The sequence below is a fragment of the Thunnus albacares genome, chromosome 23 (assembly GCF_914725855.1).
Source record: "Thunnus albacares chromosome 23, fThuAlb1.1, whole genome shotgun sequence".
In the NCBI taxonomy this organism is placed as follows: domain Eukaryota; kingdom Metazoa; phylum Chordata; class Actinopteri; order Scombriformes; family Scombridae; genus Thunnus; species Thunnus albacares.
This window is the reverse complement of record NC_058128.1, coordinates 1,103,337-1,116,363: the sequence shown is the minus strand read 5'-3', so window position 1 is coordinate 1,116,363 and position 13,027 is coordinate 1,103,337. Positions and strand designations below refer to the sequence as shown.

The 13,027-nt window shown below is 38.4% G+C and overlaps 1 protein-coding gene across 5 annotated transcripts in view; it reads right to left on the bottom strand.

Annotated features, from left to right (window-relative positions):
* The window catches only part of ptpro (protein tyrosine phosphatase receptor type O), a 70,942-nt gene extending 59,409 nt beyond the window's left edge, over positions 1 to 11,533 (bottom strand). For 2 of the 5 annotated variants that reach the window (XM_044343093.1, XM_044343095.1), the window contains exon 1: positions 11,063 to 11,533. In XM_044343093.1, the coding sequence (XP_044199028.1) occupies positions 11,063 to 11,110 (48 nt within the window). In that variant the 5' untranslated portion in view covers positions 11,111 to 11,533. Of the gene's footprint in view, positions 1 to 3,700; positions 3,895 to 11,062 lie in introns of those variants that run through there. The other 3 variants (XM_044343096.1, XM_044343097.1, XM_044343094.1) reach the window with 2 other exon arrangements.
* Between the last annotated feature and the right edge of the window lie 1,494 nt (positions 11,534 to 13,027).

Here is a 13,027-nt window from a genome sequence, read left to right as displayed (position 1 = left end):
AAGCAGATTTGCTGTGTAATGTTGCTGATATTTGAGTTCAGAAAACAACAGGCTGTTTGGATTATCACTGTCAGGGTTAATCCCCCGTATGTGAAAGTGCACTAATAATCTGAGGATATAATCAATGTGATCTGGTGAGCGAACAGACGGAGGAGAAGTTCCCGCCGAGGCTGCGATTAGAGCCGACGCTCGCACGAGAGCCCGAGAGCCCGAGAGCCCGAGTTTAATCAGAGCAAATTAGACACGCACAGGAAAACACTGAGTTTATTCAAAGAGCTGCTGACACACACACACACACACACACACACACACACACACGAACACAAAGACAGTTAGGACATTGAATTGACTCCATTCATTTTGTAGTCTAACCTTAACCGGGACCTCAGAAATGACAATTTGCTGTATTAGGACCAGACTTTGGTCCCTATGAGGACTACTGGTCCCAATAAAGTCAGTGTTTATACCAGAAACGGTCCCAATAAGCATAGAAAAACACATATACACACACAAACAAACGCAAATAAACACACACAAACACATACAGGCACACTGAGCGTTTCAGATAGAGATGAACGCTGCAATGACGTCAGTTACCACCACACCAAACGCCACGATTGGCTCACAAGCGTCTGTTGGACATTTCATGCGGAGAAGTTTCCTGGAGGGAAAAACCACCAACGTCCACAGCAGGAGTTTCAGCTGGTTTGTGTTAATACCTCCGTCCACATTAAAAACACCAAATCAGGTAATTCTCCTCCTACTGGGCATGTGCAGAGGACGGACAAGCAAGTCAGCCACAGAAAAACAGTGAAGAAGAAACGGTTTACTGTTTCTATTTCCTTTATATTTAGTTTATTGCAGCAGATTCCGACAGTTTGAGCAGAGAAAGGTGGTCGATATGTTTAACTCTGAACAAGCTGTCAAAGTAGACAATAAAGAGAAGCCGTCCGCCATTGTTGTTACTGTCGTCGTATTTCTTCTTCTTCCTCTTCCAGTCAAACTCTGGACTACTGCAACCATCTGCTCTGTCAGTGATATGACAGTTTTCCCCTCGTACACGCTACGACGCCAAGCCGGCGTTTTCACATTTACACTCTGGAGGACATTTTGGAAAAGCTACGTTTTAGTCTGAACAGACGACCAGTACGGAGAGAAGATGTGTTTACTGGTTTAGCCGGCTTAGTGTGGACCCAGTCTAGATTTAGATGATTTTCTGCGCTTTTTGTCCAGAAGTATTTTTGAAATATTGCATAAACAAAATAGTTTTTATTACACATTTATAAAAGTTTGATAAAAAGGAGTTTGATAAAAAAACTACTAATTTTATTAATGACGCACTTTTAGTAACTGGAGTTAAACAGAAAAACTACGGAGACACAACATTGTCTTCACTTGAAGTTCAGAAGTACGTCGCCTCATGTTAGCTTAAACATCGAACATTCATTAGCAACGTTAGCAGCTGCTATCGGATCAGCACTCAGAGTCAGAATCGATATCTGGGGAGGAAAAGTCAGACTGGTGGGTCTCTAATTTGTGCCAGTTATTATTCAAATATTTGTACATTTGCATCAAGATTTATTTGTAATGTTTTAATCCTTCAGTGTGACAGTGAAGGCAGTTTTCTGTCCATTGAAAATGTTCTGAGTGCAGTAAAAAATGGATTAATAGGAGTGATTAAATAAATAGGATCTTAATAATTATCATTTTAACTATAATCATGCAGCCTCTTGATGTGACGGGCCAGAAAAGTGTCTAAAGTCTAATCTGCAATTTAAAAAGTGAGCAAACTGTTTGTTTAACCGTCCACATCTCTGAAGACCAGCTGAGTCTCTGCTGACGTTCCAGTTTTCCACCTTTTCTGACAAAACATTCTCCTCCTCAGGAAAATACAGGAGCACAAACACGGCTTTAATTAATGAAAACTGAGGAGGGAAGCGGGAGGTAATTACAGACCCCCCCCACCCGATACCCCCCCCCATCACCTCCTTCATTTGGCATTTAATCAAAGTAAACAAAGAGGAATGAGCCTCGCTGTGTTGGCTGTTGACAGCAGCTCCCTCCTTCAAAAGTCTTCACTGGGATGACCACCCACCCGCCTGCCGACCAACTCAATGAGAGCAGCAACAATGGCTGCTTATCCAACGCCCCCCCGCCCCCCCCAAAAAAAACAAAACAGGATCTGACTCCAGCAGAGACCTTTAAACTACCTGCAACAGGAAGCTGTGAGCTAATCAATAACTCTGATCAACATCTACAGCAGCACTCCTCTTTTAGTCAATAACTGATCATAACAGACATGAAGGACATAAACAATAAACATCATTCGATTCCTTTTAGTCTTATTCATATTATTTTGTTGTCTGGATGTTTATTGGCCTGATTTTATTTTATCTTATTGTGCTGAACTGTTTTATCTAAAAAGTTCTTTATAAATAGAATTTATTCATAAAGAACTATATATTATTATAATATACTTATAGTTATTATTATTATCATCATCACTTTAACAGGTTTAACATTACGTTATATTTAAATCTTTACCTCAAAGGTGAGATTAGTTCACTCATAATTTCTACCACTGAGCTGAACGATGTCGTTTTTTCCTGAAAACCTTTTTAAGCAGAGGAACAAGTTGCTGATCATTATCAATCATTCAATGCTAATCACATTACGCCATTGATCGGTATCGCTCCTAAACAGCCAAATGGAAGAGTAAAGTTGGGGTCTGATGGCATTTCATTGAATCTGCTTCGTATTCTTCCAAATCTCTTATTAAATCCATTTAGGTTCAGTTTTAAACATTTGAAACGTTTGCTAAACTCTGGTCGAGTTCAACTTTGGTCAGTTAGCAAACTGGTGAATCTGCAAATCATCACTTAAGGCTGCGAAAGTATGAGTTTTTTCTTACAGCGGTGAAAAAGTGACGCATCCTCGTGGATGTTTAAATGCTGTGATGATGGTAATGAACTCAGTAGGCGTCACATGACCGCAGTATCGCGGTAATGCCGTTATCGTCACAGCCCAAAAGGTCAATAAGTGACCTTTGAGTGGACGGAGAGCCGGAGAGTCTAAAATGAAGGAAGCTATCATAGCTTAATTGCTGTGTTGCTAACATCCAGAGCCAATTAATTGACTAATTGATTAGTTGCCAACTATTAAATTCATTGCCCGCTATTTTGATAATCGATTAATCATTTTGAGTAATTTTTTAAGAAGAAAAAAAAAAGTGAATATTTTCTGGTTTCTTTAGTCTCTGTGACAGTAAACTGAAGATCTTTGGGTTTATGGACAAAACAAGACATTTGAGGACGTCATGTTGGACTTTTGGGAAACACTGATCAACATTTTTCACCATTTTTTGACAAACGACTAATCAGTTAATTGAAAAAAATAATCCACAGATCATCAATAATGAAAATCATTTTTAGTTGCAGCTCTAGTGTGTAACATGTACACTGAAATGAGATTATACACTTTCTCCCATTTCATTTTCTCTCTGTGCATGTTGCGTATCATTTGAGCAGCGGTCCGAGATGTGGCAGTGAGGAGGATATTTTGCTTTTCACGCTTAACAAAAGACAGTTGGCGAAGTGACGAGAGGATGAATTTCTGATCAAACGCTCGTTTCCGATGGCAAAATTTCAGCACCGTTGCATGAAATTACGTGTTTGGTTTGCAAACAAAAGGGTTTCAGTACCTGTCTGGTTGTATAAGACATGCTGAGTGTGAGGCCTGTTATCTCACAGCTTCAGATTTTGGCAGCCGCTCTGTGAACTGTTTCATCTCCTCTGATCTCTGGTTTCAGAAGCTGGAAGAAGCCCCGAGCTGTTTTCACTCACTGGATTTGGCTGTTTTCCTTCCTTCCCTCTCTTGTTCACTGCCCTTCAGTGTATAAAGTGTCCAGTCATTGGTGAATTTCTCCTTAATGACCTGTTTGGGCTCATTATGCTGCCTGGCAAACACAGAAAGGACTGAAGGTCTCCAAAGTGGCAGCAGAGCAGAGCCGGCAGCTCTCCGTTAGCTTCGTTAGCTGAGAAGCTCTCTGGCTCGCAATGAAACCAGACTTTCATGTTGAAATTATGTTTTCCAGACGACTATAGATATTTTTAATCTCAGCAGCAAATATTAACTGTTCTATAAAATAATAAGGAAAGTTTTCTACAGCGTGAAATACCCAACAAATCTAGAATTACTTTCATTAGCAGCTACTTTTAATCACAAAACGCAATGATGTCTGGTTTGACTGGTTATTTCTGTAATATCTGGATGACCAATGTGATAATGAACTACAATGTGTTCAATATAAGAACATAATGTAAGATGACAAATGAGGTGGAGAACGTGAAGCAGAGCCAAAATCATGGCTGTATATTTATGTTCTACTGGAATACTTTACAGTATAAAACTCCTTATTTATAATCCTTATTATCCTTAAATAAATAATGTCTGTAAGTTATTCTTAATCAAAAGTCAGGCAACAGAGGTTTTAAATTGACGTTTAAAGATATCAACAATTTATGAAGTTTATGAAATTTCGGAAACAAGAGCAGAAATGGAAGCTCGTCAGTGATCCAGCAGTTTTCTGACTGAACTAAATCACATATTGACCCCAAACAGGAAGCTCCAGATCTGAAAAGTGAAACCAATGTGGAAGTGTCTTTCTAACGGCCAGCAGGGGGCGACTCCACTGGCTCTAAGAAGAAGTCTGATTGTATGGAAGTCTATGAGAAAATGACCCAACTTCTCTCTTGATTCATTACCTCAGTAAACACTTTCCTAATGAGTTTATGGTCTCAGTCACTAGTTTAAAGTCTTCTTCAATACAGCATGATGTTCATTTTGTAAGTTATGGTCCCATTTAAAGTAAAATAGACGATAAAGCAGCGTATGCTTTAGGGCGTGGCTACATTGTGATTGACAAGTCGCTACCACGGCGACAATGTTGGTTACATATGTTAGGTAACATAACCCCAGATTAGCCGTCATTATTTCTGTGTTTTCAGTTCATCAAAGTTAATAATTCTTGTTCAGTGTTTGGTTGTACTGAAAGAACCTTTAAGGAGTCGGATGTTCAGTGTTTATGGAAAGTATATTTTGATTTGAGCCTGGCGAAAATTAGCATTAACATTATCACAAACCGAGCTAGCAGCTAGCGTTAGGGTCAGCTCCACCCTCTCGTCCAAATATGGTCACTTCTGGCTACAAAAAATCCAAGATGGTGACAGTCAAAATGCAAACTCAAGGCTTCAAAACGGGAGTCCACATACCAACGGGTGACGTAGCGGTGGCCATCATTATTAACAGTCTATGACTGAACCTCACAGCTGCACGTTTCTACTTCCTCTTACAACATGTTCGAGCATTTATCAGCCTATTTTTCGTTATTTTTACTTATATTACATTAGAAAGTGGCTAAAACAAGTAACAGTTCATCGCTGAATCTTCCAGTAACTATATCACAGCTGGTTCACAGTGTTTGGATTTATTACGTTAATTATCTCATTATCAGATATCTGTGTCAGAGGCTGCATCCTGGCTGCTGTTTAATGACTTTTTCTGTTCTCCATATTGAGATGAGTTTAACCCTCCAGCAGCCTGAGAGCATTAATGAGCTCACATGGTGGTAATAAGATCATTATCTCACTAATCACCATAAAAACCAGCAGCAGCAGGGATCACACTGCAGGACACTTACTTCATTGTTGTGCCACGACGCTCTTTAAGACTCACAACACGCTGCCTGTCACATGTCAAAAAAACTGTTTCCTTCTGTGTCGCCAGCGGTGGAAGAAGTACTCAGATCCTTTACTACAGTAAAAAGTACCAATACAGACATGTAAAAATACTCCATTACAAGTAAAAGTCCTGCATGAAAAATCCCACTACAGTAAAAGTACATAAGTATTATGAGCTTGATGTAGTTAAAGTATTGCAGTAAAAGTACATAAGTATTATGAGCTTGATGTAGTTAAAGTATTGCAGTAAAAGTACATAAGTATTATGAGCTTGATGTAGTTAAAGTATTGCAGTAAAAGTACATAAGTATTATGAGCTTGATGTAGTTAAAGTATTGCAGTAAAAGTACATAAGTATTATGAGCTTGATGTAGTTAAAGTATTGCAGTAAAAGTACATAAGTATTATGAGCTTGATGTAGTTAAAGTATTGCAGTAAAAGTACATAAGTATTATGAGCTTGATGTAGTTAAAGTATTGCAGTAAAAGTACATAAGTATTATGAGCTTGATGTAGTTAAAGTATTGCAGTAAAAGTACATAAGTATTATGAGCTTGATGTAGTTAAAGTATTGCAGTAAAAGTACATAAGTATTATGAGCTTGATGTAGTTAAAGTATTGCAGTAAAAGTACATAAGTATTATGAGCTTGATGTAGTTAAAGTATTGCAGTAAAAGTAGTGGTTTGGTCCCTCTGACTGATATATTATTATATATGACATCATTAGATTATTAATAGTGAAGCATCAGTGTTAGAGCAGCATGTTACTGTTGTAGCTGCTGGAGGTGGAGCTAGTTTACACTACTTTATATACAGTTAGCTAGTTTAGTCCAGTGGTTCCCAACCTAGGGGTCGGGCCCCTCCAAAGGGTCAGCAGATAAATCTGAGGGGTGGTGAGATGATTAATGGGAGAGGAAAGAAGAAAAAACAAAGTTCTGATACACAAATCTGTTTTCAGTTTTTGGACTTTTTCTCTAATCTTTGATTTTTGCTGAAATATTGGATCATTTGAACATTTATTGAAATGAAAGCATGTGAGAAGTTTAGAGGGAAAAATCACTATTTGGTGGAGCTGTTAACAACTCATAGACATGTGAAATGTGACCCCGACCCAACGCGTCAGACTCACATTAGCAAGGCTTCTCATTTGTAGATTTTATCAGCAACATTTATTTCATGTGTTAACCAAACTTTAAGATTAAAGATCTGGTATTATTTTTGGCAATTTTTTATAAATGCTGAGTGTATTTTAAACATATCTGTGACGTTGTCTGCTTAACGAGACTCAGTATGTCTCAGAAGTTACGTAAACACTCAGCGTAGCGCTGGGCGGTGGCGGCGGGCTCATGCTAAAGCTTCCTGCAGATTTGATTTGACTTTCTGGTGTGACGTAGTAACGAGTTCCGGCTCAACATCGCTCACTCTTACTTAAACTTAACTTTAAAAAGTGTTTATATTGACACCACTTTACATTATTTACATTGTTTCTGATAAATCACATTTTGTTTGTGAGAACACTACCACTCCCATGAGCCTCGGCTGCCGTTGCTATGGAGACAAAAAACAAAACATGTCACCATGGATACAGAATTCACTCAAAGTGACTCAGAAATAAAAAATAAACTGAATCTTTAGCTTCTGCCCGCTATTAGCAGCGCACGTGACCAAATTTTAAGCTCTGTGATTGGCTGTTTCTTGCGGAAATGCATCTTGGGAGTTGTAGTTAACTTCTAACCAGAAATCTTTATGTCCACAGTCTTGTAGCTTTGACTTTTTACTAAAGAACCAGATATTTTCTAACTCAGTTATTCATCTTTTGTTGTGATGATTCAACCTTGAGTTTCATGTTGATCCAAACTGTAGAAGACAGAACTGAGAGTCACGTATTGTTGTCTATGAGAAAAAATTCACAAGATTTTTACACTTCACAACTGTATTAAGCACATCAGATCAATATTTTATTCACCTGATTCAGAGCTGAGCAGCAGCTTGTTCTGTCAGTCACTGCAATCACTGCAGATATCTGATATCTTCAGCTCTCATTGTACCAGCAGTCATTAAAACTAGAAAGCAGTCTCCATTAAATATAAACACTCTTAGGTTACATATTTATAACACTAAAAACTGCAGAAAACATTGTGGAAAACATTTTTTAACAATTTTAAAGCTACTTTAAAAAAGGTATAATATGTAACTTTTCTGCATTAAAATGTCTAGAAACAACTAAACCAATGTTATATATTTTGTTCAGTAGTGTACTGTACAGCTGTGGCGGCTGTGGTTCAGGAGGTGGAGCGGGTCGTCCAATAATCGGAAAATAGACGGTTCGATTCCCGGCTTGTCCTTGGGCAAGATACTGAACCCCACATTGCTCCCAATAGCTGTTCCATCGTAGTGTATGAATGTGTGTGAATGTTGACATGTATTGAGTGGTTGGAAGACTAGAAGGGCGCTATATAAATGCAGCCCATTCACTATTTACTTACATTATCCCAAATGTTTCCAACAATTCTCAAACCCAGAGAAATCCGTAATTTTTAATCAAAGAAACAGTCATTTCATTTGGTCGCTTTACCAAAGACTACACACGTACAAGATAATACGTCAGCGTTGTGGTTACCCGCCAGAAACTCTGTCATAAATTGACTTTCATTCAGTTTTAATCCACATTTTTATGATACAGTTTTTAGATCCTGGTCGTTTTTAAGTATATCTTTTAACCAGATGAAGGATTTTAGTCATCAGACGTCTGGATCTTAAATGATCAGAGAAACAAGTTGAGCAAACGTTAGCAGCAGTTCGGCTAACAACCCCTCCTGGAGGTCCTGTTTCCACCCAACAGCCTCAGAGAAACACTGATTTTTAATGTGAAACTGCTTTAATCACCTGCTTTAATCACTGGATCTGTTTGTTTTGAAGAGGAGGATAATTCCTCTGCAGATAATTCGGCTCCTGGTAAAAAACTGCTGAACGATGAAGGAACCCTGACGGCAGTGGTGGTTATTTAACACTGAAGACAACAACTCCCATGATCCCACACTACTTCACGACATCATCAAACTCCCGTCTTTTGTTCTTGTTTTGATTGAAAGACTCTTAACAACAGAAATGACATACTGTGCATTTAAAGAGGGAATAAGTATTAATGGTAGTAGTGAGGAGAATGATAGCGTCATGTCTTTGCTTCTCACTGTGTGTTTCCATGAAGAGAACAAACTCTCATGATATGAATCCTGACTTCACTGCGGTTGATATAAAAGAGGAAATTAGAAACTCAAACCATCAGATAACACTGACCTGAACACAGAGGCACAGATACCGACAGACAGATGGTTGAAGGAAAGAAAGATGAAATATATTAATAATATGTTATTAAATCTAAAGAATGTACCGTGTGACTGTAATAACTCCAGATGTTCGGTTCTGATCGCAGTTTCTCAAATGTCTCATGTGTTTTATATCTTTATAAATCAACTGAATATCTTTGAGTTTTGGACTGTTGGTCGAACAAAAATCAGACATGTGACAGACTTCTGGAAACTGTGATGGACGTGATTAAAGCCAGATCAATTCAGGGTTTATGAGGCTCATATTGATATTTAAGAGTTTTACAATATTTTTGATATATTTGATTTTTACAGATTTCTGTAGCATTTCAGTATTTTATTGGCCAACGTGCACCGATACAGATACATCTGCAGTGAGCTGATATATCGGCCTGGTTTATTGTTCAGATTGACTTTTTATTTGTTACTATTTTCTAACTAGAATAACTGGTAGATTCATCAATAATGAAAATAAATGTTAGTTGCAGCTTTATTAGAAACTATACTGTATGTTCCTGTCCGTCCCGTTAGCGCACAGATCCGTGTTGTGACTGCACGGTCGGGTTTTTCTACCATTTTATACACGACTGTAACTGTAAAAAAAACTGATAAAAAAATAAACATTCAGCAGATTAACTGATGATGAAAAACATCACTTGGCTAAATTTTCATGTAGATACGGAAGCTGTTTTGTGTAGAGCTGCAACTAACCATTTTTATCATCAATTCATCTACTGATTATTTTTTTGATGATAAATCGATGAATCATTTGATCAATAAAACATCAGAAAACATCCTGGAGTCCAAGCTGTGTGTGATATCGTCCAAACAACGGTCCAAAACCTCCAAAATATCACATTTACAGTAACGAAAGACCAAGAAAAGCAACAATTTCTCACCTTTGCAAGTCTTGAACAGTGAATATTTGGCATTTTTGTTTGAAAAATGACGATTATTGAACCATCTAAAGTTGTTCTTTCAGTCGACTACTTGAATCATCTCTGCCTCTCTGGATTTGTGGAATTCAAACTTGCGTATTGTCCAACATCTTTTAATTATTCTTAAACATTTAATATCAGAGATTCACAAGCGTTTGTTTACTTTAAGTTCATGTATAGTTTAGTTATTGTCATAGAGACTAAAAGAAACCAGAAAATATTCACATTTAACAAGCTGGAATCAGAGAATTTGGACTTTTATTCTTAAAACATGACTCAAAATAAATCCATTATCAAAATAGTTAATTAGAGATTAATTTAATAGTTGGCAACCAATCAATTAATTAACTAATCGTTGCAGCTCTAGTTTGTCCACACATCAGTATCTTTATGTCCAAATGAAATTCTATTTTCTTACTTTGCAAACAAATAAATACGTTAAAAATAGTTACAGAGCTGAAAAACTACAATATTCTGAAAAATCAAATCCACCGACATGTTAATACTCAGGTGAAGCAGCAGAAGCTGTAAACTGGACTCAGGTATAAAACTGGAGGAGCTGCAGTCACACCTGAGCAGGTCAATTCAGATATTGATCATCATCAGCTGCTGCAGGATGTGAAATGATTTCTGCTCCTCAAGACAGATGAAGAGCAGCTCACAAGGTTTCTGTGTTTGTGTTGATGCAGGCCTCAGTGTGTGTGTGTGTGTGTGTGTGTGTGTGTGTGTGTGTGATGCTGACACACATGCAGGGAATCACTGAGGCTGCAGCCGACTGACCCACTTTCTGCAGGACAAAACGAGCTGCTGGCTGCTTCACAACCCGACCTGCGGTGCCACAACGCGTCCATCTCCACACACACACACACACCGACACACACTCAAATATTCATCATCCACTTCTTATATAACTCCTCTTCTAAACCTGAACACATTTTATCTGCTGTGTTTTCACTAAACAAAGCGACACAGACTCCTGCTGCTGCTGCTGCTTCATGACATCCAGGCAGCAGAAAACGCACCAAAAGCGGAATATTTCCCCGGAAAAAACGCGTCTTTACCTGGACGAAGCAGAGCAGATAGACGGCGGGAAGCAGCGGGGGAAGCATGATGTGTGTCAGTCAAACAGCTGCAGTGAAGTCGGGCTTTTTCCTCTCAGTCTGCTGCGCATCCAAACAATGGCGATTTTTCTGCTGCATCGGACCGCGATGCTCCCGCTGCCGCACGGATTCAGTCTGCGGTTTGTTTCCGCTCCGCAGCTCTAACTGCACGCCACCATCATTATATCATCATCATCATCATCATTCTAATCATCCGCACGGACCGCAGCTCGAACCGGACCCCGCTGTGATTCAGAGAAAACGGGCCGGGCTCCGGCGTCCATGCCGCGGCCTGGAGACGAGCAGGAGGTCGGTGTCGGTCAGCGGTGATGAAGCTGCTGCTGCGCGGCGTCGCCCCGCCCTGCGCTCCGGAGGCTGCATGCAGACACACGGACCCTCCCCCTCCTTCTCCTCCTCCTTCTCCTCATCCTCCTCCTCCTCCTCCTCCTCCTGCTCATCATCATCATCATCATCCTCCTTCTCTTCCTCCTCATCCTCTTCCTCCTCATCAGCCAGAGATGGAAGAGGATATAATTTAAAATGTAATATATGAATTTTACATAACTTAAAGGTTTTGTTTTTGAATTCCAGTGTTAAGCATTCTGTTTAAATCAGGTGATTTTTAGCAGTAACTAAGTACATTTACTGAAGTACTGTATTTAGGTACAGTTTAGAGGTACTTGTACTTTACTTGAGTATTTCCATGTGATGCTACTTTCTACATTTCAGAGGGAAATATTGTACTTTCTACTCCACTACATTTATTTGACAGCTTTAGTTACTTTTCAGATGAAGATTTGACACAATGGATAATATAACAAGCTTTTAAAATACAACACATTGTTAAAGATGAAACCAGTGGTTTCCAACCTTTTTGTCTTTTGACGTCTTACAAAAAGCAGTGTGTAGTCGGGGTCACATTTCACATGTCTATGAGTTGTTAACAGCTCCACCAAATAGTGATTTTTCCCTCTAAACTTCTCACATGCTTTCATTTCAATAAATGTTCAAATGATCCAATATTTCAGCAAAAATCAAAGATTAGAGAAAAAGTCCAAAAACTGAAAACAGATTTGTGTATCAGAACTTTGTTTTTTCTTCTTTCCTCTCCCATTAATCATCTCACCACCCCTCAGATTTATCTGCTGACCCTTTGGAGGGGCCCGACCCCTAGGTTGGGAACCACTGGACTAAACTAGCTAACTTTATATAAAGTAGTGTAAACTAGCTCCACCTCCAGCAGCTACAACAGTAACATGCTGCTCTAACACTGATGCTTCACTATTAATAATCTAATGATGTCATATATAATAATATATCAGTCAGAGGGACCAAACCACTACTTTTACTGCAATACTTTAACTACATCAAGCTCATAATACTTATGTACTTTTACTGCAATACTTTAACTACATCAAGCTCATAATACTTATGTACTTCTACTGCAGTACTTTAACTACATCAAGCTCATAATACTTATGTACTTTTACTGCAATACTTTAACTACATCAAGCTCATAATACTTATGTACTTTTACTGCAATACTTTAACTACATCAAGCTCATAATACTTATGTACTTTTACTGCAGTACTTTAATTACATCAAGTTCATAATACTTATGTACTTTTACTGCAATACTTTAACTACATCAAGCTCATAATACTGATGTACTTTTACTGTAGTAGGACTTTTACTTGTAAATGGAGTACTTTTACTTTGCTGTATTGGTACTTTTACTGCAGTAAAGGATCTGAGTATTTCTTCCATAGTTGGTTCGTGTGACGCAGTTTTGATGTCACATGTGATTTTCAGATATTTTACATGTGAAATGTTAGAAATCAAGTGTGAAAACAACAGTTTCACATGTGACGTCACATTTGATGCTTTCACATACAAACATTATAAAATGAACACTCTCAAAAGTC